A 27,565-nucleotide genomic window follows, 5' to 3' on the forward strand; every position below is an offset into this window, starting at 1 on the left:
GAGGAATCTCCAGACTGACTTCCATAGTGGCTTAACCAGTTTGCATTCCCACCAACGTGGGTTAGTGTCCCTTTCTCCCCACATCCTCTCCAGCATTTATTGTTGGTAGATTTCTGAATGTGAGCCATTCTAACCGGGGTGAGGTGAAACCTCATTGTGGTTTTGATTTGCATTTCCCTGATTGCTAGTGATCTTGAACATTTTTTCATGTGTGTCTTTTGGCCATTTGGATTTCCTCTTTTGAAAAATGTCTATTGAGGTCCTTGGCCCATCTCTTAAGTGGGTTGTTTGTTTTGATTTGTGGAGCTTCTTGATTTCTTTGTAGATTCTGGTTATCAACCCTTTATCTGTTGTGTAGTTTGTAAATATTTTCTCCCATTCTGTCGGTTGCCTCTTCACTCTCCTGACTGTTTCTTTTGCAGTACAGAAACTTCTCAATTTGATGTAATCCTAAATGTTAATTTTGGCTTTGACTGCCTGTGCTTCTGGGGTCTTTTCCAAACATACCAAAACTTATGGGATACAGCAAAAGCAGTGTTAAGAGGAAAGTTTATATCAATAGGTGCCTACATCAAGAAATTGGAAAGGCACCAAATAAATGAGCTTTCAATTCATCTCACGGATCTAGGAAATCTGCAGCAAACCAGACCCAAATCTAGTAGGAGAGAAATAATTAAAATCAGAGAAGAAATCAACAGGATTGAATCCAAAAAAACATTACAAAAAATCAGCCAAACGAGGAGCTGGTTTTTTGAAAAAATAAACATAGTTGACACCCCATTGGCCCAACTAACTAAAAAAAGAAAAGACCCAAATCAATAAAATCAGAGATGAAAAAGGAAATGTAACAACAGACACCACAGAAATAAAAGAATCATCAGAAATTACTACAAGGACTTGTATGCCAGCAAACAGGGAAATCTATCAGAAATGGAGAGATTCCTGGACATATGCTACCTACCTAAATTGAACCAGGAAGACAAAGAAAACCTAAACAGACCCATAACTGAGACAGAAATTCAAACAGTAATAAAGGCCCTCCCAACAAAGAAAAGCCCAGGACCAGATGGATTCACTGCTGAATTCTACCAGACATTTAAAGAAGAACTAACTCCAATTCTTCTCAATCTATTCAGAACAATCGAAAAAGAGGGAATCCTCCCAAATTCTTTCTATGAAGCCAGCATCACCTTAATTCCTAAGCCAGAGAAAGATGCAGCATTGAAAGAGAATTACAGACCAATATCCCTGATGAACATAGATGCAAAAATCCTCAATAAAATTCTGGCCAATAGAATGCAACAACACATCGGAAAGATCATCCACCCAGACCAAGTGGGATTTATCCCTGGTATGCAGGGATGGTTCAATGTTTGCAAAACAATCAACTTGATACACCACATTAACAGACTGCAGAAGAAAAACCATATGATTATCTCAATAGACACAGAGAAAGCATTTGATAAAATACAACACCCTTTCATGATGAAAACTCTAAGCAAACTGGGTATGGAAGGAACATTCCTCAATACAATCAAAGCAATTTATGAAAAACCCACAGCCAGCATCCTATTGAATGGGGAAAAGTTGGAAGCATTTCCACTGAGATCTGGTACCAGACAGGGATGCCCACTCTCACCACTGCTATTCAATCCAGTTCTGGAGGTTCTAGCCAGAGCTATTAGGCAAGAAAAATAAATTAAAGGGATACAAATTGGGAAGGAAGAAGTCAAACTATCCCTCTTTGCAGATGATATGATTCTTTATTTAGGGGATCCAAAGAACTCTACTAAGAGACTATTGGAATTCATAGAAGAGTTTGGCAAAGTAGCAGGATATAAAATCAATGCACAAAAATCAACAGCCTTTGTAAACACAGGCAATGCCACGGCTGAGGAAGAACTTCTAAGATCAATCCCATTCACAATAGCTACAAAAACAATCAAATACCTTGGAATAAACTTAACCAAGGACATTAAAGATCTCTACGATGAAAATTACAAAACCTTAAAGAAAGAAATAGAAGAGGATACCAAGAAATGGAAAAATCTTCCATGCTCATGGATTGGAAGAATCAATATCATCAAAATGTCCATTCTCCCAAAAGCAATTTATAGATTCAATGCAATACCAATCAAAATACCAAAGACATGCTTCTCAGATCTGGAAAAAATGATGCTGAAATTCATATGGAGACACAGGAGACCTCGAATAGCTAAAGCAATCCTTGTACAACAAAAACAAAGCTGGAGGCATCACAATACCAGATTTCAGGACATACTACAGGGCAGTTGTCATTAAAACAGCATGGTACTGGTACAGAAACAGATGGATAGACCAATGGAACAGAATAGAAACACCAGAAATCAATCCAAACATCTACAGCCAACTTATATTTGATCAAGGATCTAAAACCAATCCCTGGAGTAAGGACAGTCTATTCAATAAATGGTGCTGGGAAAATTGGATTTCCACGTGCAGAATCATGAAGCAAGACCCCTACCTTTCAGCTTACACAAAAATTCACTCAACATGGATTAAAGACTTAAATCTACGACCTGACACCATCAAATTATTAGAGAGCATTGGAGAAACCCAGCAAGATATAGGTACCGGCAAAGACTTCCTAGAAAAGACCCTGGAGGTGCAGGCAGTCAAAGCCAAAATTAACTATTGGGATGCCAGCATCCCTTATGGGTGCTGGTTCAAGTTCTGGCTGCTCTGCTTCTGATCCAGCTCGTTGCTAATGGGCTAGGAAAGCAGCAGCAGATGGCCCAAGTCCTGGGCCCCTGCATCCATATGGGAGACCCAGATGAAGCTCCTGGCTCCTGGCTTCCACTTGGCCCAGCTCTGGCCATTATGGCCATCTGGAGAGTTAACTAGTAGACTGAAGATCTCTCTTTCTTTCCCTTTCCACCTCCCAAATAACTCTGCCTTTCAAGTAAATAAAACCAATCTTTTAAAAATTTTATTATTTGAGAGCAGAGAAAGCGAAGGAGAGAGAGGTTTCCTACTTGCAGGTTCACTCCCCAAATGCTTGCAGTGGTCAGGGCCAGGCCAGGGCCAAAACCAGGAGCTGGAACTCCACCAGGTCTCTCACATGGGTGGCAGGAATTCAATTATTTGAGTCATCACCATTGCTTCTTAGAGTCCACACTAGGTGGAAGCTGGACTCAGGTACCCTGACATGGGACATTGGTGTCCTAACTGCTAGGCCAAATGCCTACTATTCAAAAATTTTTGATTCAAAATAAACTTTTTTAAAAAAGATGTATTTATTTATTTGAAAAGCAGAGCTACAGAGACAGGGAGAGAATCTTCCATCTGCTGGCTCACTCTTGTAATGGCCACGATGGCCATGGCGGGGCCAGGCCAAAGCTAGGGGCCAGGAGCTTCATTCATGTCTCCCACACAGGTGCGGGCCCCCAACCACTTGGGCCATTTTCCACTGCTTTCTCAGGAGCATCAGCAGGGAGCTGGCTCAGAAGTGGATCAGCCAGAACTCAAAATGGTGCCGACATGGGATGCTGGTGTCACAGGTGGTGGCTTTACCCACTATACCACAACGCCGACTGCGCACCAATATAAACTTATTCTTTAATTCCATTTTCCATGAAGTTTTGAAGTCCAGCACCCTTGTAGGTGCTGGAATTTTTCATAGCCCCTGCACCTAGTTGTTACAATTTTCTATTTTTTTTTTTTTTGGCAGACATATTTAGACAGTGAGAGAGAGAGAGAGAGAGAGAGAGAGAGAAAGGTCTTCCTTTCTGTTGGTTAACCCCCCCCCCCCCCAAAGGCTGCTACGGCCAGTGCGCTGCGGCTGGCGCGCTGTGCTGATTCAAAGCCAGGAGTCAGGTGCTTCTCCTGGTCTCCCATGGCGTGCAGGGCCCGAGCACTTGGGCCATCCTCCACTGCCCTCCCGGGCCACAGCAGAGAGCTGGGCTGGAAGAGGGGCAACCGGGACTAGAACCCGGTGTGCCGGCGCCGCAGGCGGAGGATTAGCCTAGTGAGCTGCAACGCCGGCCTACAATTTGCTATTACAACCCATAAGCTTGTATTTGTTCATCCGTGGACAGGTCCATTTGGCCCTCTTTTTAAAACTGAATTAAATGTATAAACCCAAGAAATGCCAGCAGAGAGCAACACTGCTCTTTCAAGTTGTATTTTTAAAGTTTTACTTATTTTGATTGAGTTTAAAGACAGAGTGACAGAGAGATTGATCTTCCATCTTCCAAATGCCTGCAAAAAAACAGGGCTGGGCTAGGTCAAAGCCAGGAACCTAGAACTCCATCCAGTCTCCCACACAGGTGGGTGGCAGGGACTCAGCTACTTGAGCCATCACCTGCTGTTTCCCAGGACTGGAACAGCAGGAAGTTGGATTAGGAGTGGAGTAGCCCAGACCTGAACCAGACACTCTAATATGGAGCGCAGGTGTTCCAAGTGATGACTTAAGTGCTGTACCACAATGACTGTCCTCTCTCAAGTTTCAAAATACATACTTTCAAAACTGCTGTCCCATGTTTCCAATTTCTTCAGTTCTAGTTAGTGAACTCTGGGGTGGGAGGTCTTCCTTGATCTGCACTAAAAGCTGTATTTTGTTGGCTCATTTAATATAGAGGTCACTGCAACATGGTTTTCCATTGACACCATAATCACCCTTATCTACCTTGCAAGAAAACTCATTGTAAGTCATTACCCACCCATCTCAAATAAAATCTCCATCCATAGTAAATGGCTGGGGCTTGCGCTGTGGCGCAGCAGGTTAAAGCCCTGGCCTTCAGTGCCGGCATCCCACATGGGTGCCGGTTCCAGTCCTGGCTGCTCCTCTTCTGATCCAGCTCTCTGCTATGGCCTGGGATAGCAGTAGAAGATGACCCAAGTCCTCGGGCCCCTGCACCCACGTGGGAGACCCGGAAGAAGCTCCTGGATTCAGATGGGTGCAGTTCCGGCCGTTGCGGCCATCTGGAGAGTGAACCAGCAGATGGAAGACCTCTCTCTCTCTGTCTCTACCTCTCTCTGTAACTGTCTTTCAAATAAATAAAAATAAATCTTTAAAAAAATAGTTAATGGCTGCAAAAAAACTCCCATGAGAATAAAAGAAAGGGTGTGTTTATTGACTGTGGAGAAATTTTACAGATGGTCAAATCTGATTTATCTTTGGGGTTCTTCAGTTGATTCCCTTGAGGTGAGATGTAAGGCATTTCCGTCCTACCTTAGGCTGACTGTCCCTCTGGGTGGGGAGGACAGCACCGTGTGGGCATGTTGTCTCTGCTCTCCTGTGCCCGCCGGATGAGGATGTGTTGGCGACACCTGGTAAAATACACGGAAAACCAAGTTGATGGAGCGGGTTCTTCTTTCCATGCATTTATTTAGCCTTTGCCACGTGGGCAATAATCCTGGACCACAAGACACAGAGGTGAAATGCTTCACAGAGACTATGTGTCAGAACGGATGGGGGCAATGGCAGATTCTAAATGCATCCTCAGGCAGAAAAAGCCAACAATTAATACTGACAAAATCTCCATGATGTCATATTGATGCATGACAAGTTACCCAAAATAATGTATTCTTACAATATTTAAGCCTTAAAGAATATTCCCATCTATTTTATTCAGTTTTCATGAACCCTGTTGAGTACGGCAAGCCTCATGAATCCCCTTTTAAAAGATGAAAAATATTTAGAGAGGCAAGAGATTTATCGAAGATCACAGTCAGTGACAATGACAGGATACGCGCCTAGGCCTTCTGTCTGCTCTATCAGATCATTCGCAGCCACTACACACAGGGATTCTTGTCTAAGACACCCCCATGACAGACTCTGGGCGCCAACAGCGAAAAAGGCCAAGAGGCCAACAGTCTGAGAAAACCAAGAACATACGCCATCCACGTAGTGCTTCCAGAGTACTCGCTGTGTGCCAGGCATGCCAACATCAGCTTTATTTTTTGTAGTTACCACATGGGATAAATACAACTACTGTTCCCATTTTCCAGATAAGGAATCCAAGGCACACAAGGTGCAATGGCAGAGCCAGGGCTGTATACTGCACTCTCCGATGGCAGAGTATGTGTGTAGCTCCAATACTTCTGCCTTCTAGTAGTAAAGAGGGGTCTTGGTACCTTCGACTGCCTCAGATTAGTCAGGGAATCCCTCTGAATCGCCTGCTCTCACAAGAATATTTTCCCAGCCCCTGTGACTCTCAAACAGCTAAAAAAAAATCTGATTTTTACAGCAAAAAAAAAAAAAATGATGTTTCAAGTAAACAGTATTGCCATTTACTGAAGAGGAAACATTCAATAAATAAATTTATAAACAGAATCACCCAGAAGCTGATGTGGTCACAGAAATACCACGGGAGCATTCCTAAGGCATATGTTTAGTACAGGTACTAGGGCTTTCTCTTTTCTTTAAAGATCAAGGAATGTACACCAATGAGTTTTCCCAGACCTTCACTTAAAAAATTATACAGGTAGCTAAAAAGCTAACATTTACACCTTTGTTGTCATCAGTCTGAATTACTCTGGACTTTTTTGCTATTTTTAGGTGGACTGGAAGCCAGCAGAAGTGAGTAACATAATTATTTTTTTTAAAAATGAGAGCTTTGAAATCCAGTGTATGCATTTTATGTGCACAGACATGTAGGTCCTTCCAGAAGCAGGGTGCCCCCAGCCTGTAGCCCATGATGGACTTGATTTTGTACAGGATGCACAATAGCAAACTAGAGGGAGTGAATAAACACTTCAGGTGTCCACGGCCACTGGGGATGATCTAGAATATGCTCATAAGAATTATTTCAAATGATCAGGCTAGCAAAAATTAAAATTTAGGGGCTGGTGCTGTGGTGTGCAGGTAAAGCCGCTGTTGCCTACAGTGCCGACATCCCATATAGGCGCCGGTTCAAGACCCCACTGCTCCACTTCCCATCCAAGTCCCTGCTACATCCCCAGTAAGCAATAGAAGAAGATGGCTCAGGTGCTTGGGTCACTGCACCCACATGGGAGACCTAGAAGAAGCTCCTGGCTCCTCGCTTCAGGTTGGCTCAGCTCTGGCCATCATGGCCATTTGGGGAGTGAACTAGCAGATGGAAGATCTCTCTCTGCCTCTGCCTCTCTGTAACTGCCTTTCAAATAAATAAGTCAATCTTTAAAAAAATTAAATAAACATTTAGACATTGCCGTGGAATTTGCAGAATTCCAGGAACACTGCCTCATTTAGTTGGAGACCTAGAGAAGTTTAGTTGGCATGACTGCAACTACTTTCATTATTCAGGGTTAATGTGGAAAGTTCTAGATTTTGCAAAGATACTACAAGCCTTTTGACACAGGCTGACATGAGATTTTCAGAGCTCTTTATTCAACAAATATTTATCAAGGACTTTGGATGCACTAGGCACTGCTGTAGATTCTGAAGCTACAACAAGGAACAAAGCAAAGTCTGCCCTAATGGAGCTTACATTCTAGCCAGGACAGACAATAAGCACAAAACAAACAAGATTACTTTGGTGATGTAAAGAAAATTGGACAGGGTCACAGGCTGAAGTCTAACCAAAAGAGAGAACATCTCATTATTTGCTTATTTAGGAGGGTAAGAGAAGGCCTCCTGGGACAGTAGCCTTCTGTCTACAGTGCACTCGGCAATGCCAGCGGACTCAGTGTGCAGCGTCCCAGAGGGGCCGGGCCACAGGAGGGAGGGAGGAGACGGTGCACCCAGCTTCTGCTTCTGCTGGGATAAGGGGTGGAGTGTTAATTTAAGTGCAACGAGAAGCCACTGGAGAATACCAAGGAAGTGAAACAGATGATTAATGCTTGATCGTTTTGGTGCCTGGGGAATGGATAGAAGACTGCCAGGAGAGGAGCCTGAAAGATTAGTTGAGAGATTTTTGCTGTGTTTCAGGCAAAAAGTATTCTGGTGGTTTACATCGGGGAGACAGTGGCAGTGGGAAGGGCTGGATTCCTGTTCTTCAAAGGCAAGAGCTTAGGATCTGCCATGGATGGGATGGGGGTCCAAGAGAGGTCTAGGACGGTGCCCAGGTTCTGATGCTAGTTACTGAGAGGCAAACAGCAATGCAGAGGTCGGGTTGAGGGGGCGTGAGGAACAGGTTTTTGAAAGTTCCAGGAGCACACTGTAAGGAAGATGGGCTTCCTACAGGAAGGACCCCTCTCTACAGTCTTTGTTCCTTCTAACAACGTTCTGAACGTTGCAGAGTTCAGCCCATGCACGTGTATGCAGCCCCCTCTCATTCCACGCCAGACTTGGCTTTTTGCTGGGCACGACATGGCATGCAACAGATGAGACCCACTTCCCACTTCCGTTATATGGCTTCATTATGTGGGAGACTCAATACGACCTAACTTACCTGCTTTTCTTGAGATTTTTTATTTATTTATTTTTTATTTTTTGACAGGCAGAGTGGACAGTGAGAGAGAGAGACAGAGAGAAAGGTCTTCCTTTGCCGTTGGTTCACCCTCCAGTGGCCGCCGCGGCTGGCGTGCTGCGGCCGGCGCACCGCGCTGATCCGATGGCAGGAGCCAGGATCCAGGTGCTTTTCCTGGTCTCCCATGGGGTGCAGGGCCCAAGCACCTGGGCCATCCTCCACTGCACTCCCTGTCCACAGCAGAGAGCTGGCCTGGAAGAGGGGCAACCGGGACTAGAACCCAGTGTGCCGGCGCCGCTAGGCGGAGGATTAGCCTAGTGAGCCGCGGCGCTGGCCTTTTCTTGAGATTTTTAACAGCAAGACAACATTATGTTTTAGCCTCCTTTTAAAATTTATTTTTACTGACATATTTGTACATATATGGGATTTATTATAACAATTTGACACCAGTATACAATATGTGATGATACAATCAGGGTGATTAGCAAATCTATCTCCTAATACAGCAGTCATTTACACGTGTTGGGAACCTCTGACTCGTCTGGTTATTCTGAAATATTATGATTATTGGAGACCACAGTTACCCTACTGTGCTGTTAATGTCCATGATATATAAAGAATTCAAGCAACTTGACAGAAAAAAAATACTCTGATGAAAAAATTGGGGAAATGATTTGAATAGACATTTCTTCAGAGAAGACATACAACGGCCAACAAATTGTATGAAAAACTGCTTGATATCACTGGTTATCAGGGAAATGCAAATCAAAACTACGAGATAAAATTTCATCCCAGTCAGAATGGCTATAATCAAAATGACAAAAAAAAAAAAAAATGATGTTGAGGATGTGGACAAGGAAAACTTTTTTTTTTTTTTTGAAGAATCTTAGGCTGTTTCTTCTCTTTTCTTTCTTTCTTTCTTTTTTTTTTTTTTTTTAAGATTTACTTACTAAAGCTTTATTTTTTTTTTAATTTTTTTATTTTTGACAGGCAGAGTGGACAGTGAGAGAGAGAGACAGAGAGAGAAAGGTCTTCCTTTGCCGTTGGTTCACCCTCCAATGGCCGCCGCTGCAGCCGGCGCACCGCGCTGATCCGATGGCAGGAGCCAGGATCCAGGTGCTTTTCCTGGTCTCCCATGGGGTGCAGGGCCCAAGCACCTGGGCCATCCTCCACTGCACTCCCTGGCCATAGCAGAGAGCTGGCCTGGAAGAGGGGCAACCGGGACAGAATCCGGCGCCCCGACCGGGACTAGAACCCGGTGTGCCGGCGCCGCAAGGTGGAGGATTAGCCTATTGAGCCACGGCGCCGGCCAAGATTTACTTATTTATTTGAAAGTCAGAGTTACAAAGAGGCAGAGGCAGAGAGAAAAGTCTTCCAGCTGCTGGTTCACTTCCCAGATGGCTGCAATGGCCAGAGCTGTGCCGATCTGAAGCCAGGAGCCGGGAGCTTCTTCCTGGTCTCCTACACTGGTGCAGGGGCCCAAGGACTTGGGCCATCTTCTACTGCTTTCCCAGACCACAGCAGAGAGCTGGATCAGAAGTGGAACAGCCACGACTCAAATCAGCGCCCATATGGGATGCCAGCACTGCAGACAGCAGCTTTACCCACTATGCCACAGTGCTGTCCCCCTGAAAACCCTTAACACCCTGTTGGTAGGTATGTAAGTTAGGGCAGCCACTGTGGAAAACAGTATGAAAATTTCACAAATGTATTATAGTTTCTAATTTTAGCTGGGGACAAGGGTGGGGAAACCAAGAATGACTTGGTTTGGGAATTAATATTTATTCAGAGCTTGCAAATGTGAAAGGCAGGATACTAGATTATTATCTCTTTTAATCCTCACAGTAAATCTGCAAAATAAATAATAGTATCTGCATCCTGTAGGTAAGGAAGTGGCCTGCTCAGCATCCCAGAGACACAGGTAGCAGCAATTGATGAAGACGTTAAGCACCTTCTGTGTTTAATTTAATCTTCACAATGACCCTATGATAAAAGTATCCCCATAATTTCCACTGTATAGATGGGTAAATGGAGAAGTTAAGCAAGTTGTTGAGGCCACATACCTTCTTTGGGTATTAAAAAAAAAAAAAAAAAAAACAAACATCAAAAACCAAGCCAGCTAAGCACCTCACGGTTACGCACTGCTATATCATGTTTGGAGAGTCTGCCACAGCCTGAAGCCCCCTGCAAGCTCCCTTGCACTGCAGGCTGAAGAGCGAACCTATATGTTTGCTTGGTGCTGTTGGAGACTAAGCGCTTGTATCTCCTACAGTCACAGGCTGGCACTTGAACTCCCAGTGTAGCTGTACTTGGGATACAGCCTTTAAAGAAGCAACTGAGGTTCAATAAGGTCATGGGGTGGGGCCCTGAGAGAGGTTAGAGGGCAGGCACGTGCGTGCCACCTGTCTCCCTCCCTCTCTGGAGCACCCACAGAGGAAAGGCTGCAGGAAGACACAGCGAGGAGGTGGCCATCTACACACCAGGAGGACAGCTTTCCCCAGAAACTGAACTGGCCAACCCCTGACCTTGGAATTCTACCTTCTACCACCGTGAGGAAACACACTGCGGTTGTGGAAGGCACCCCGTCTACGGTATTTTGTTAGAGCAGCCTGAGCTGAGTGATAAGGAGGCCAAGAGCTCCTGCCTGGGTTTCGTCAGGAAAAGACAGAGAAAGCAGTGGTGGTAATTAGAAGAAAAGGCGAGGCCATTAGGGGAAAACAGGTAGAGGAAAGCTGTAATTAATGACGGTCTCCTCTCTACCATGCGCCACACCGCCTTAGGCTAGCAAACACTGAACCTCCAGTCACATCTGTAAAAATGCAGATCAGCTCTCCCAGGTACCTTCCCTCCGGACAGGGGTCTCACCCAGGGAACTTGTTAAGGCCCAATGTTCAGGAAATCTAGCAGAGGCGGATGAATAAATAAAAGCCTGCCAACCGTGGGATTTTCTGAAGGAGACTTTTCTGCTCTCTAGGAAGTGTACAAAAGCTTCTGCTCGTCAGTGCGAGGGCTCAAACACGTGGGACAAACACAAATCCTGAAGAAAGAGGACTGATAACCTCAGGACAGCTGTTTCGGGGTACAAAGTATTTTATTACATGGAAACTCTCTCTAGTTTGGACATAGCTGAAGGTGTCATTCATACTAATTCACTAGAATTTAGAGCTTCCATCCCAAAACCCTGTTAGACCAATTTAGAAGGCAGGAACTGACGTGGTCTTAGTCTCCGCTGGGCTCCCTGTCTTCTGGGGGCTGGGACAAGCAACTCCTGCAGAGTTCAGGGACACTGCCTGCACCCAGTCAGAGGGCATGCGACAGCCCTGCACCTGTGGTAGACCGTGATGACAGCTTCTCCACCAATAGTGCAACAAAGCAAGGATCGGAAAGAACATTCTTAGTGTAATGTTCTTATCTTTCCCGAGTAAAACAAAAGCCTTTGAAAATACCACTCTCCGGCCAGCGCCGTGGCTCACTAGGCTAATCCTCCGCCTAGCGGTGCCAGCACACCGGGTTCTAGTCCCGGTCGGGGTGTTGGATTCTGTCCCGGTTGCCCCTCTTCCAGGCCAGCTCTCTGCTGTGGTCTGGGAGTGCAGTGGAGGATGGCTCAAGTACTTGGGCCCTGCACCCCATGGGAGACCAGGAGAAGCACCTGGCTCCTAGTTTCGGATCAGCGCGATGCGCCAGCCACAGAGCGCTTGCTGCGGCGGCCATTGGAGGGTGAACCAACGGCAAAGGAAGACCTTTCTCTCTGTCTCTCTCTCACTGTCCACTCTGCCTGTCCAAAAAAAAAAAAAAAAAAAAAAACACCACTCTCCATGCTTATCTTTATTTTTATATCAGAATAACTTGACTGCTGAAATAGCCTAAAGTCTTGGCTGAAGAAGATCATACAACCAGATACATTGAAATAAATTAATTAAGGGGGCCGGCACTGTGGCGTAGTAGGCTAAGCCTCTCCCTGTGGCACTGGCATCCCAAAGGGGCCCTGGTTCATGTCTCAGCTGTTCTTCTGATCCAGCTCCCTGCTATAGCCCAGGAAAGCAGAAGAATATGGCCTAGGTCTTTGGGCTCCTGAACCAGTGTGGGAGACCTGGAAGAAGCTCCTGGCTCCTGGCTTCAGATTGGCTCAGCTCTGGCCGCTGCAGCCATTTCGAGAGTGAACCAGCGAGTGGAAGACCTTTCTGTCTGTCTCTCCCTCTTTCTGTCTGTAACTCTACCTCTCAAATAAATAAGTAAAATCTTAAAAATAGCTGGGTAACCTAGCCACTCCATATGCTTTCCATCAAAACTGCTGTCTGGAACACCCGTAGTAAGCAGCGCACAGTGAAAAAAAAAGTAGGCAAAATAAATAAATAAATAAATAAATCCAGGGCATTGAGGAGAGGGTAGACATACACAGAAGCCACAGCTGAGAAGAAGTCTAACATTTCATTGTTAGAAAAGACATAAGGTATCCTGGCTGGGTATGACACATTGGAATCGTGGAGGGTAGGCAGCTGGGTATAAAACCACCCAGAGGGGGGCGGGCACTGCGGCGCAGTGGGTTAATGCCCTGGCCTGAAGTGCTGGCATCCCATAGGGCCGCTGGTTTGAGATCCGGCTGCTCCATTTCCCATCCAGCTCTCTGCTATGGCCTGGAAAGCAGTGGAAGATGGGCCAAGTGCTTGGGCCCCTGCACCCGTGTGGGAGACCCGGAAGAAGCTCCTGGCTTTGGATTAGTGCAGCACCGGCTGTGGCGGCCAACTGGGGAGTGAACCATCAGATGGAAGACCTCTCTCTCTCTGCCTCTCCTCTCTGTTTTAACGCTTTCAAATAAATAAATAAATCCTAAAAAAAAAAAAAAAAAACCCCACCCAGAGGGATTGCTCTACACCACTCGTCAGCAGCAGAGGGTCACTTAAGAAGGCAAAGAGGAAAAACTTTCCAGTTTGGTTGGTCACAGGGGTAATTTGAGAAGAAATTCTAAAAAATTATTTATTTATTTGAAAGGTGGGGTTGGGGGGAGAGGAGAGAGAAAGATATTCTATTTGCTGGCTCACTACCCAAATGCTGGCAATATCCGGGGCTGGACCGTGCCAAAGCCAGGAGCCTGAAACTCTACACTGGGTCTCCTGTGTGAGTGGCAGGGACCCAAGAGCTCGACCCATCATTCTCTGCCTTGCAGGGTGTGCATCTGCAGGTGGCTGCGTGAGACGCGGGGCTGGGACTTGAACCTAGAAGCACTCAGATATGTGACGGAGGTGTCCCAAGCATTATCTTCATTAATGCACCAAACGCCCACCCCTGAGAACAGGTCTGACTTGGGCTTTCCTCTCTTCACTATAAATTGTTTTTGCATCAGATAAACAATATGGTGTATGCTCTTGAAAATTCTTCCCCACTCAAAGGTAGGAATTAACAGGCTTCCGAGGGCACATCTCTGTAATCCTGTAATTGTAGCTGCCATTCTAAGTTAACACAGAAAGGCTGTCTCAAATGTGAATATCAAGAGTCACTCTGAGTCTTTTTGTGTCACCAAAGAAAAAGGTTCCCAAGAGGACAGATTATTAACCTCTGACACCCACGTCAGTGGATCAATGTTCTTACAGATGCAAAACTAATACCTACATGTCCACGCTGTTCTACTGTTTACTAACAAGGCCACTCTTCCGACCTGTCAGCAGTAGCACTATGCAGCGAAAGTTTCATAATTACCCCAGATCCATGGTATTGTTTAAAAGTCATATTGCAGGAGTATTTTCTAGAAGCCACCATTTCTCAAATTGCTGCCAGCAAGATGCTTTTTATTGCCGGCTATCCCTCTGTGGAATTTAATAAATATTCATTGTCATAGCACAGCATAATTCATTCAGCCACTTTCATTTTTTATCGCCTCCACGGGAGGCTTTAGGCTTTGCTGGAAACCTCTGGGAGTTGCCAGTGGTTGACAATAAAAAGCTTCTGTGAGGTCCTTGGGGAGAGGGCTGGAGAAGGGAAAATAAGGTTAATATCTGTTATCATAAGCCACTCTCTGAGCCTTATCAGAGCTATACGCCACCGTGAGGGTCCACAGTGTGCACAGCCGCGAGTATTCTGCGATAAGCTAGAAAAGATCCAATATATTTTAAAAATGAATGGTTAGGAATCAAGTTAATTCATGATGCTTTATCAGTCAACAATCATTTAATATGTCAAATCAACTCCAACATACCACTTAAATTTGACCGTACGTATCGGCACTCGTCAGCATGGATGATTGAGGTTTGAAAGGAAAAACATGATTTCAGTTTTATTTAAACCTCAGAATGACAGACATACAAAACAATAATTTCAAAGTCCTAAACATTCTAAGTTACTTAGAGTGATAAACACCATCTTTATCATGCAAGGTCTGAATTCCACTATTTATTTTACAGTGTTTCAGAAACATGAATATACTCCAATGCAAACAGTCAACATATTTCCAGCAAGTTATTTATCCACAGCAGAAACTCTCCTAATTTTCTCAAATTCTAGTTCAAACACCTCTTCATAGAGAAGTTGGGCTTGTCTGGACTATGAGATAATTTGTTGATAAGTATATACATATCACTGATGAACTATAAGGGGTCTTCAAAAAGTTCATGGAAAATGCATATTTATGAAAAAACTATGCATGCATTTCAAATCTTTTTTTGCACTAAACTTATCTTTTAATTCTATTTTTGACAATATTTGAAGTCCCCTCGTACGGTACTTCTAGCATTTGGACTTTTGCTTTTTCCTCATGTGTTTCTGAGTTCTCTAGATTCCCGAATGGCTGTTACCAGATTCTGGCTGTTGGGTTTTCCTACTTACTGGAATGCCTGTGAAAGTGACTGGTGGAGACTGCCAAGAAATGCTGAAGCTGCTGCCGTTGGGGGTGAACTTGGCCGACCCTGGGATGGTCACTGGGGGTGTGGCCTGTTAAAACAGAAAACAGAGAAGCTTGTTATGACAGAATTTTTTCTGAGAGCCTTAAGCTCTCAAAGAACATGCTCAGGAATGGTCCCAGCTGTATTAGTAATTTAGACTAATTATCTAATAGGAGGAGATTGTTAGGGTCAAAGGGAGTAGGCACAACTAAGCTTTCTATTAGATTACTTTTCTTAGATTACTTGGGTAATCTAAGTTATAAAGGGATTTTTTTTGATTGTTGAATTCTGAAACAAAATTTTACTATACAGACACAAGAAGGTATGTTAAAAAGCTCATAGAAAATGGAATTAGATATGTACGTTCTGCTGCAAAAAAACTTTAAATCCATGCATACAAGTGGTCTCCAAAAAATTCATAAAAACACATATTATGAAAAAACTGCATGAATTTCAAAATTTTTTTTGCACCAAAGTACACTTATCTTTTAGCTCCATCTTCCCATGAATTTTTGAAAGAGTCTCATGTATTTGTTTTAGGACCCTTGTGAGACAGAATTCCTTACTAACAAGTTGAGAAATACATACTTTTATACAGTGATGGTGGGTGTGCTCATTGGTACATTTAGCAAGGGTAATATGGGAAATATATCAAAGTTCTTAGCATTTTGAATATTAGCTACTTCTCTCTTGGAATTCATTCCACGGAAATGAATACAAGGATGTCCATTTCAGAACCATATGTCCGTGTGTGTGTGTGTGCATAAAAAAACAAATGTCCAGTAATAGGGAATATAAAGAAATCATGATATTCCCACAGAGCCACAAAAATGCTGTTGTTAAAGAAGACTCACTGGCATGTGAGAATGTTCATAATGTATTAAATGGAAAAGCCAAAGCATAATAAAAACAGTACTGCCACATGCTCCTTCAAATACGTATACACACTTAGCACAAAGTCTGGAAGGACACACTGTACAAAAACTCGATCAAGGGCTCTCAGGCCATTGAGACTGGGATGAGTTTTCTCTACTGCCATGGTTTATAACATTTGCTATGCTGATTACAGTATCTAGTAACAGAAAAGTCCCAATAACAGGAACACAGTCTTTGGAAAGGACTTTCCAGATGACCTGGGGTGTGCTGTAATTCTTTCACCACATAAATGAACCAGATGAGTTAACTAAGTTGGTCAGGCCACGCTTCCTTATTTTTACTGGTACATAAAAATTGTACAGATTTACAGTGCACCGTGTGATGTTTCTGTGTATGTACACACTGCGTAGTCACCAACCAGGGCAATTACATCTCCTTCTGAAACACTGAACATTTCTTTATGGTGAAAATATCCCAAATTGTAGCTTCTAGGCTTTTTTTTTTTTAAAGAGAATTATCAGCCGGCGCCGCGGCTCACTAGGCTAATCCTCCACCTAGCGGCGCCGGCACACGGGGTTCTAGTCCCGGTAGGGGCGCCGGATTCTGTCCCGGTTGCCCCTCTTCCAGGCCAGCCCTCTGCTGTGGCCAGGGAGTGCAGTGGAGGATGGCCCAGGTGCTTGGGCCCTGCACCCGCATGGGAGACCAGGAAAAGCACCTGGCTCCTGGCTCCTGCCATCGGATCAGCGCGGTGTGCCGGCCGCAGCGCGCCGGCCGCGGCGGCCATTGGAGGGTGAACCAACGGCAAAGGAAGACCTTTCTCTCTGTCTCTCTCTCTCACTGTCCACTCTGCCTGTCAAAAAAAAAAAAAAAAAAAAAGAGAATTATCAAGTACAGAATCATTATCCATAGTCACTCCACTGTGCTGAGTCCCAAAACTTTTCTCTAAAAAAAGAAACTATACTTCTTATCTAAAACAATACATTATCTATAGTCACCCTACTATCCCAGAAGGACCCTAAAACTTCTTATCTGGAGCATATAAAAACTTCTCATCTAAAACTTGCTCTTAGCTGGAAATTAGTACCTGTTACTCGCCCTTTCCCCACCCCCTGTCTCCCATTCCCTCTCTGGCTTCTAGTAACGACACTTCTACTCTCCACTTCCAGATCATCAGCTTTTCCTTCTGCTCCATGTATGAATGAGATCATGTACTTTTTGTCCTTCTGGTTCCAAGTCCACCATTTCCAACCCGAAAGCAGTACTAACAAATAAGAAAATGAATTAAGTGATTCTTTTTTGACAGACACAACACAAGTCAGGAGGGAAACTGACTGAATCTATCCATTTAATCATCAGTTCCATTCCTTTCTAGTCTAAGTCTGCTGAACAGGTCGCTAAATTCTTCCTCTTTAGATTTCAGTTTTTCTAAGTTGAATAAGGCAATTAAGAACTATGAGCAAAATGGTTTCTTGAAATTTGAATGTGTTGAAATTTGATCAAAAACAAATGAACATTTTAAAGGGTTGGTAATGTTTCTGGGGGGGAATGGAGCTTTAAGCATTTGCAGGACTAAGATCTCACTGGATTTTGGCCTGAATCACAAGACCCTGGGGGATCTGTTATAACACACACTGCTGGGTTCTACCCCCCAGATTCTGAGCCAGAAGGTCTGGGGAGGGGAGGGCCCCAAGAATTTCCATTTCATGCTGACATGATTGATTTGGGGAGCATGGAAAGCCACTATTCAAATCTGAGAGGTTAATTACCCAGGTAGAAGACAGGGCATGAGGTCCATCCCAGATCTGGGGTGCAGGGTGTCACTGTGTCCAATGCTCACCTTCTTGGTTTTTTTAATTAATAGCTACTTATGCCACGTGTCAGGCTTTACAATAGTAATGATTTTGGCCAGCGCCGCGGCTCACTAGGCTAATCCTCCGCTTGCGGTGCGGCACATCGGGTTCTAGTCCTGGTTGGAGCACCAGATTCTGTCCCGGTTGCCCCTCTTCCAGGCCAGCTCTCTGCTATGGCCCGGGAAGGCAGTGGAGGATGGCCCAAGTCCTTGGGCCCTGCACCCGCATGGGAGACCAGGAGAAGCACCTGGCTCCTGGCTTTGGATCAGCGCGGTGCGCTGGCCACAGCGCGCTGGCCACAGCGCAACGGCCGCGGCGGCCATTGGAGGGTGAACCAACGGAAAAGGAAGACCTTTCTCTCTGTCTCTCTCACTGTCCACTCCACTTGTCAAAAAAAAAAAAAAATAGTAACGATTTTAATTCTAATAAGCTCTAAGGCATGGGATCTTCAGTCAGCACTGGGGAGTTCAAGAATAATCCTTAGGGTCCACCTGGGTGAGATCCTGGCTTTGAAACGAGGCAGAAGAAAGCAGCGTCAGCTACTGGGCTGCAGGGTGTGAGGCTGCATTTCCACTGACTTAGCTCTCGCTCCTGGGCCAGATCACTGCTGCCTTTGGTGAGGGTCAAAGTGGCTGTTGTGCTGGTGCAGGGCGCGAATCACCTGGTAAGCGTGGTCGGTGTGCACGAGGTAGAGGGTGGTGGGAGCTGAGCGGCTCAAGGGTGTCATCAGTTTAGCGTCTGTTTTGGCACAAGGAGTTTCTGTTCGGCTTGACTCTGGGATGGGGAAAGTGGGAGGTGAAGCCAGAGACTGGGAGGGCGAAACCGGGGCCAGGCTGCTCAGTCCATCTGCCACGGAGTCCGTGTTGAGCTTGATCTCGGTGTAGTAGAAGTCCTCTTCGCCATCACTGTAGTCGGAGTCCCCCACACGCCTACAGCAAAAGAGAGCAAAACAGTGACACCCAGCGCGCCTGTTCCCTGGTCTTGCACACACTGCTGCTTCTGTCTGCAGTACTTGTCCTCGCTCTTGTCCGAGCATTCCACTCTGGCTCACCGTGCAATACTCCACTCAAGTGTGCACTTCCAGGGAAGCTGCCTTGACCTCTGCTTTGGGTTGAATATATCCCCTGAATAGTAATCCCCAAAGTTGTCTGTGAATGGCACGTGGAGGAGGGGCTGTTGGGAAGCGGTTAAGGATGAGGTGAGGGTGGGACTCCCCTGATGGCTTTGGCGGGATTCTAAGAGGAAGAGAGACCTGGGCTCGCAGCTTGCTGTGTCTCACCCATGGGAGCCATGCGATGCCTTCCACTACGTTAGGCTGCAGCCAGAGGAGCCCTCACCACGCTCTTGGGTTTTCACACCCCAGAGTCATGAGTCAGATAAACTTCCATCCATTGCACATGGCCCAGTCCAGAAAATGGACTAAGACAACCTGCTAAAGGAACTGGTTCACTCAACCAGTTATTCCACAACAAGATATTGAGAATTGCTTCTATCCAGGCACTGTTCTAGGGTCTCCAGATATTAACAGTGAACGAACCATAGACTCTGCCTGCTGGGACTTTCAGTGTAGCGGGGGAGATGGCTAAGAAGCAGCGTGCTGCTGCATGATGTTCTCCACTGTGTTGTGACTCAGAAGGTAGTGGGACCCACAGTCTACTGGGGGAGGCAGACAAGAAGCCCATAGAGAAATAATTTATCAACTGTTGGTACAGCCAAGAAAGAAAAATTAACCAGCATTTAAGAGCGCCCTTGAGCATGACTGGGGGAGGGCTAGGGGAGAGGGGCACTATTTTTAAATAGAGTATAGGGAGGAAGCTTCTATGAGGTGGCATTTGAGCAGAGACCTGCCTGGGGGTGGGGGATGCGAGGGAGAGGCCAAGCAGAACCCGGAAGTGTGGGAGCACACAGCAGAGAAGGGCAGCACGAAGCCCTCAGGCAGGCAGGTCTAGTGTTTTCCAGGAAGGCAGAGAGGTCAGTGGCTGGAACTCAGAACACAAAGGATCAAGGAGAAAAGGGTGGGAACTAAGGCAGAGGCCAGATTATGAAGTTGCAGCCCATGCGAATGGCTGTGGCTTCTATTCTAAATATGATGGAAAACACGGTGTGTGTGTGTGTGTGTGTGTGTGTGTGTGTGTGTAAATCGTACTTCTATTTAAAAGGATCATCGTGGCTTTGGTCTGGTCCACAGAGGACAGGAGGGTAAAAGCAGGAACAAGAGGCCTATTAAATATGGAGTGAATGAATGAAGTGGAGGTGGCACACGGCGACTGAGAACACGGGTCTGGACTCAGACTCCATTCTTCCCGTTCAAATCCTGATGCTGACCTTCTAGCTGTGGGTGTGACTTTGGCAGCCTACACTAACCCCTGCTCCTCCGCTTCTTCATCCATAATATGGGGGTAATTATGGTACCTGCTTATTGTGAGGATTAAACAAATAAATGCAGAGCTTAGAGGTGTACCTGACACGTTGTAAGCACCATGCAGGTGCTTATTAGACAGAAATAAGGACTATGGTAGAGGTCTCACTGTTCTGCTGTCACTATGTAAAGCGTCCTCTGGGGCGCTCTCAAGGTTCTCCTTACTGCTGGAATGCTATCCTTTCCTGTTCAGCATCTCAGGACACAGTTAGTTGATTTGCCAATTTCTAGACAAGTGGTGCACATCTGGCAGCCCGGGGCCGGCCCAGGATAGGCCCTGGGCACCCCTGCCTTTCATGGCTACGTCTAGCAGCTGCAGCTGAACATTCTCCCCATGCATGACCCTGGCATGGAACCTAAAATAACGCCCTCCACCTTCCATGCCTCCCCAGGCCTTGCTGTTTGGCCAAATCAGTGGCTTCTCCCAGCCTGGATCCATTTCCCCTGAGCTTCCAGCCCAGGCGTCTGGGGAGGTGTCCTCAACCCATATCAGGTCTGGCTGGGCTTGGCTCCCTGACCAACATACCATTAAAGACCCCAGAGAGTGGGACGAAGGGTGAGTGTCTGTTCTATTCCTGTCCCCACTTCCTCTCCAGTCAAAGGCAGGCTGAGTTGCTGCTGGCTGCCAAGTGCTACTAATAGACGCAGGCTTGGGGTACACTGTGTGTCCTGCATGGGATAAACTGGGACTAGCCCCTGGTGTACAAGAACGGCATGCGATTTAAGAGAAAAATGGTGTGCTGCTTATATTAGCCTGGTACATTTATATCAGATGCAAGACATATTTTCCTAGGGCACGGATGGGCTTCTTCCTCTCCTGCCCACTCCCAGCCAACACTCAGCACGGTGGCTCATCATCCTCCAGCCATGCTGCAGAGCTCATGGATTAAGGCAAGGGCAAGTCCTCTCTCCCAGTCCATGGGAGAGCAGGGGCTCGTGGCTTCCCAAGCACAGACTGACCTGGGAGTCCTTCTAAGGCCCACGCCTGTGTGACAGCTGGCAGGGCTGTGAACCATAATTCACCAAGGCAGTGGGAAGAGTGCACCAGTACAAAGGGGATCCTCGGGAAGCAAGGGAAGTGGCTGCATTCTGAATCCCACCCACTGGGAGAGCATCCCAGGAGCTCAGAAGAAAATTGTGTGATGCCACTGAGAGTCTATAAATACATCCCTACAGCCTGTGTTTCTGAGTGTGACCGAATAGGATTCAACTTCCTAGGCAGGCGGATTTTAAAACAAATACCCTACACCTCCTGGCTATAGCTTTGGGAAGTTCTTTAAATAAACCTTTAAATAACTCTGGGCTGTTTATACTGTGATTTGGCCAGACAATGAGACTTGAGGGGAGACACTGCAGGGTTTCCTTCCCCCAAGGCCACGTGCCTCCCAGCATTTCAGTGTGGTATGCCTTAGCGGAGAAGCTGAGCCCTCTGGCTTGGGGGACAGAAGCCAGGGGCTTGGGGACCTTCTGGGTGTCATGCTCTGGAAGGTTCTGAATGGTTCAGCCCGAATGGTTAGGGAGCTAGAGTTAGATGAGCAGAATTCCCTTACAGCCCAGTTGTATTCTCTGCCTCCACCACTTTTCATGGCTTAAATTTTATCCTTTACTGGGTCAAGTGGCTGCTGTATCTGTTTTTCCTTACTCATCTTACGAAGGGAGCCCTCTGTGCCCAGGCGCATGGCCGTGCATTTGTGTTGGCTGTACACACACAGTGGTTGTGCCTTACAACTTCTCACTCTCCCTTCCTGTCCCAGGTCCCTGACAAGTGAGACTCAGGACAATAGCTGGAACTGCTGAACTGCCACTGCCACCCTGTATGTCCCTAATCCCGGGCTCCTAAAGCGTCATCTGATCTCCTCTTAGGCTGCTGTAGACTACGAGGAAAAGTGTAGATTTTACAAACAAAGGGCTTCTTGGAGCCACAGAGAGGGGGAGCCCAACCATCAGGCAGCCTAAAAGCAGCAGCAGCGCTGACTGGTATGGTGCTGTTCACACCCCTTTTAGGATCTATAAGCCTTGGAGGTTCAAAGTGATCAACACTCTCCATTGGAAAAAAATACATGCACATTTCATCCAACACGCAATTTCAGGGAGCTCAGAGGCCTCCTGAAGCCCATCGCAGCTCCCGGGTCCCAAACCCCTCCCCTAGTGATTCATACTTTACCAGCTGCTCTCACATACACTGGACCCTGCACGACCCTGCAGAGCTGACATGATCATTCACTTTCAGAGGGATCTGGAGCCCAGAGCACTGATGGGCTCCACCAGACTCGGTAAAGATGAGTTAAGCCTCATTCTTCCCGCTGTGCCGCACTGGCTTACATCCTCTGCGGTGGCCATCTGTCTAGAGCCTGGGGAGACCAAGCCAGCCAGGTGTCCGGAACTTGTAAGGCAAGGGTGCGGCGCAAGTTGTGAGTGCAGGTGGTCCCTGACGGGACAGGCGGAGGCGCCCCCGGGGCTTGGCAGGGAGGGCTGCCTTACCCGAGATGGATGGTCCGGATGTGCCTCTGGATGCCTGCCGCAGTGCTCAGCACCTTCCCGCAGTTTTTCCACAGGCATTTGAACATCACCTTCATGGAGTTCTATAAAGTGGGCAGAAACGGACATGAACAGGAGAGCCGACCCATCCAGACTTTAATCTGTCATCCCAACATATTTTTCCCTTCATTAGAAAACTAAAGGCTTCCCAGCCTCTTGATTATAACTTGGCACACCATTCTAGGAAGCCCCCAGACTGCTGAGTGTCTTGGTGACCTCAGACATTTTCCTGCGTCCCCCAGGAGAATGGGTACCTGATGAATATTTCCTATCACGCTCATGAGGTGGTCACAGTGTCATTCAGGCTGCAGTGGTTTTTTTAAAAAAGATTTATCTCATTCATTTGAAAGACTGAACAACAGAGACAGGGGTTGGGGGAGGGGTGAGAGATTAATCTTCCATCTGCTGGTTCACTCCCTCAAGTGGTAGCCATGGCCAGGGCTGGTGGCAAGGACCCAAGTCCATGGGCCACCTTCTACTGCTTTCCCCAGGTACATTAGCAGGGGGCTGGATGGGAAGTGGAGAAACAGGGACACGAACTGGCACTTCCAGATGGCACCACAAGCAGCTGCTGCACAGTGCCCGCCCCACTGACAGCTCTTAACTGAGCCCTGGCTATAGGCCAGCCTCTGTTCTAAGTGTTTATCTCATTTAACCCTAAAGTATGATACCACAGGTTGAGTATCCCTCATCCCAAATGCTTGGACCCAGAAGTGTTTAAGCTTTTGGAGTTCTCAGGATTTTGGAATGTTTGCACAGATTTTACTGTAATCTGAAAATTCAAAAATTTTAGATTTTTGGGATTATGCATTTTTCCATCTGTATTATTAATCTCCATTTCACAGGTGCACAGAGCGTTTCAGTAAAAAAGTACCCAGTTCTCGAGACCAGGATAAGCACCTGGCTCCCGCCTTCGGATAGGCACGCGCCGACCACAGCGCGCTGGCCACGGCGGCCATTGGAGGGTGAACCAACGGCAAAGGAAGACCTTTCTCTCTCTCTCTCTCTCTCACTGTCCACTCTGCCTGTCAAAAAAAAAAAAAAAAAAAAAAAAAAGGTACCCAGTTCTCTCTCTCTCTCTCTCTGTAACTTTGACTTTCAAAATGAATAAATAAATCTTAAAAAAAAGTACCCAGTCAGCGAACCAGCTGCTGGCCAAGCTGGAACGGGAATCCAGGAAGTCCTCCTCCACAGTACACAGCTCCACCTACTTCACCCAGGCTCCAGTATTTTCCAAAGACAGTCCTTCACGGGGAAGGACAGCCCTGACCTTGGACTTATTTCTCAAGTCTCCAGAGCCTTTACTTATAAAGCAGGAACCACAACAGTGCTGTCTCATAAGGCGACTAGGAGGATTAAATGAGGTCACGGAAGGGGATCAGTGAACAAAAGATAAACAGGAAAAATCACCCAATGAATAGTAGCTATAGCAGTATTACTATGATTATGCTACCTGGCGTGAGCTTTATATGGGATGAGTTTTCTCTAGGGGGAATCCTTGTCACTGGGCAGGAGAGCTACTTCCACATATTTCCAAGCCCCTCTTCCTTTTCCTCCTGGACCCACGGCCAGATCTCCCCAGCCTCCCTTGCAGCCAAGGAGGGGATTATGTGGCTGAGTTAGGCCCCATGGTGTGTGCGTACAAGTTTGACACACTTTCCTTCTAAGCCTTGTCTCTACTTCCCAGTGCCACCCAACCCACTCTGCTGAATGGATGCAAAGGTACCAGGGAGTTAGACTTCTTAATCCTTCAGGCAGTCTGGTAAAACCTATGACTCCTTCTCAGAACAGTGTTTCTTTTCTTTCTTTTTTGACAGGCAGAGTTAGACAGTGAGAGAGAGAGACAGAAAGAAAGGTCTTCTTTCCATTGGTTCACCCCCCAGATGGCCGTTACAGCTGGCGCTGTGCCGATCTGAAGCCAGGAGCCTGGCACTTCCTCCAAGCATGTGGGCCATCCTCCACTGCCCTCCAGGGCCACAGCAGAGAGCTGGACTGGAAGAGGAGCAACTGGGACAGAATCCGGTGCCCCAACCGGGACTAGAACCTGGGGTGCTGGCACCGCAGGCGGAGGATTAGCCAAGTGAGCCGCAGTGCCGGCCATGAGCACTGTTTCTTTTTCTTTTTTTTTTTTTGACAGGCAGAGTGGACAGTGAGAGAGAGAGACAGAGAGAAAGGTCTTCCTTTGCCGTTGGTTCACCTCCAATGGCCTCCGCGGCCGGCGCGCTGCGGCCGGCGCACCGCGCTGATCCGATGGCAGGAGCCAGGTGCTTTTCCTGGTCTCCCATGGGGTGCAGGGCCCAAGCACCTGGGCCATCCTCCACTGTACTCCCTGGCCACAGCAGAGGGCTGGCCTGGAAGAGGGGCAACAGGGACAGAATCCGGCGCCCCGACCGGGACTAGAACCCAGTGTGCCAGCGCCGCTAGGCGGAGGATTAGCCTAGTGAGCCGCGGCGCCGGCCCATGAGTACTGTTTCTTAATATTTAAAATAAAAGACATAGACCTTATAAGGAGAAGCAGCTACACTGAAATAACATTTGTAAAAGTATTCTGTGATATGGTAATGTATACATTTTGTAATTAACACATTAAATAATATCTTTAAGTGGGTTTAATAGCTACTATAATTTAAAACTAGTCTCTTTTTTTCAACATAAAGGCCCATTTTCTCATTATTAATTTATTTTTATTTTATATGAGAAGCAGAGACTGAGAGCAAAACAGATACAAAGAAAGATCTTCCATTCACTTCTGTCTTTCCCCAAATGCCCACAACAGCTGAGGCTGGGCCACAATGAAGTCAGGAGCCCAGAACTCAATCCAGGTCTCCCAGGGGCCCAAGCCCTTGAGCCACCACTGCTGTCTCCCAGGGTGCACATAAGCAGGAAGCTGGAACCACAAGTGGAGCCAGGACTCAAACTTGGTACTGCAATATGGGATGTGAGCATCCCAAGCAGTATATTAACTTCTGTGCCAAAACCTGTGCCCAAATAATGCTAAGCATAAACGATATGCCATGATATATACTAAAATTACGTGATCTGGATGACCTGAGATTTCTATTGGTATTAAAGACACAAGTGGTGCCAATGTTGTGGTTTGATGCCTTCAATCATAACTGCAGCAAATATTAAATTACAGGTAAGAGTTTAGTGACAACAAGGATCCACTCATTCCTCCATCCAAGTTCACAAACCCCTTCAATTCTGCGCACCCCCTTGAGGATCTGTAGACTCGAGGTTAAGAATCCTTGCATCAGAGGGAAAGAGCTTGGGTCCCTGGAGGGCTGTGTAGAGCAGACATACCTCACTCGCTTCACCAATCCCACTGACCCGATTGGATTGTTACGTGAGAAATAAATAAACCTTATTGTGCTGAGCTTCTGAGGCATGGAAATGGGCTGTTCCGACAGTCAGCCGAGCCTGATGGACGAACACAGCAGTGGTGACACCTTCTCCGAACAGACGGAATGGATACGGCCTTGTTTACACGTCTGCTAGGATTTCTGACATTAAGTACGTGCGGCTGCCTCCCTCAAACTCCTGGCTCGATGAGGCAATCATTTACACATTTAGAAGATGACTCATCCAGTTGTTACGATGGAATCAGCACCCAGCTGACTGATCTAGACAGCCACCCCCACGAAAGGCCTTCTCCAGGTTTCTGAATTGAAAACGGCACTTGGAAGCTTCCAGAACTGAGGGATGTATCCGCCTGTTGGCAATTGCTCACGTTTAGAGGACACAGTGCAGCACTATGTTGCTGCAGACTGCTACAGCTGATTGGTGATAAGGGGAGGGGCTCACCATTCCTGTCCCGTCCCACCACTGGGCCCCGGGGGCTCTGCTGGGGCAGCAGGCATCCACAGCACAGCATTCTCCTGTTCCTGATGCTCCCCCTGCAACGTGCAGGGCTGAGCTGCTGGGGCTAGAGCTATAAGGAGCTAGATCCGAAGCTGCTGGAGGGATGTGAAGAAGTCAAGAAGCAAAGACCTGATCAAGAGACTTTCAGGTGTCTGATCCTCTTGAGTTTGGGCTTTACCCTAAGGAGGCAGTTAGCCAGTTTCCTGGGCCTGTGATCTAAATATGTGGGGTGTAAGGTGAGCTGAAAGATTTAAATCCTGTCCCCAACTCCCACGGTTTACAGAAAGGACCCTTGCTTGGTATTTTTTTTTGTAGAAAGATTTTATTTAATAAATATAAATTTCGTAAGCAAAACTTTTGGATCACAGCGGTTCTTCCCCCCATACCCACTCTCCCACCCCCAGACCATCCGACCTCCTACTCCCTCTCCCATCCCATTCTTCATTAAGATTAATTTTTAATTATCTTTATACACAGAAGATCAACTCTATACTGAGTACAGATTTCAACAGTCTGCACCCATACAGACACACAAACTATAAAGTACTGTTTGAATACTAGTTTTACCATTAATTCTCATAGTACAACACATTAAGGACAGAGGTCCTACATGGGGAGTAAGTGCACAGTGACTCCCGTTGTTGATTTAACAATTGACACTCTTATTTATGACGTCAGTGATCACCCGAGGCTCTTGTCATGAGCTGCCAAGTTTAAAGCAGGTGGAGATGCAGTCAGTTTGCTGACCTGAAGGAGATGAACAAAGGGCATTCCTGT

At 46.5% G+C, this 27,565-nt stretch overlaps 1 protein-coding gene across 2 annotated transcripts in view; it reads right to left on the reverse strand.

The window, feature by feature from the left end:
* Positions 1–27,565, reverse strand: part of ZNF704 (zinc finger protein 704) — a 247,423-nt gene that overhangs the window by 14,576 nt on the left and 205,282 nt on the right. For both annotated transcript variants that reach the window (XM_002710562.6, XM_051844571.3), the window contains exons 5-8: positions 22,871–22,971; positions 18,632–18,899; positions 15,189–15,293; positions 5,213–5,310 (exon numbers count right to left, since the gene is read on the reverse strand). In XM_002710562.6, coding sequence (XP_002710608.5) covers positions 5,213–5,310; positions 15,189–15,293; positions 18,632–18,899; positions 22,871–22,971 — 572 coding nt within the window. The remainder of the gene's footprint in view (positions 1–5,212; positions 5,311–15,188; positions 15,294–18,631; positions 18,900–22,870; positions 22,972–27,565) is intronic.

Source organism: Oryctolagus cuniculus, chromosome 6 (genome assembly GCF_051225735.1).
Source record: "Oryctolagus cuniculus isolate XC-2025 breed Fujian yellow rabbit chromosome 6, ASM5122573v1, whole genome shotgun sequence".
In the NCBI taxonomy this organism is placed as follows: Eukaryota; Metazoa; Chordata; class Mammalia; order Lagomorpha; family Leporidae; genus Oryctolagus; species Oryctolagus cuniculus.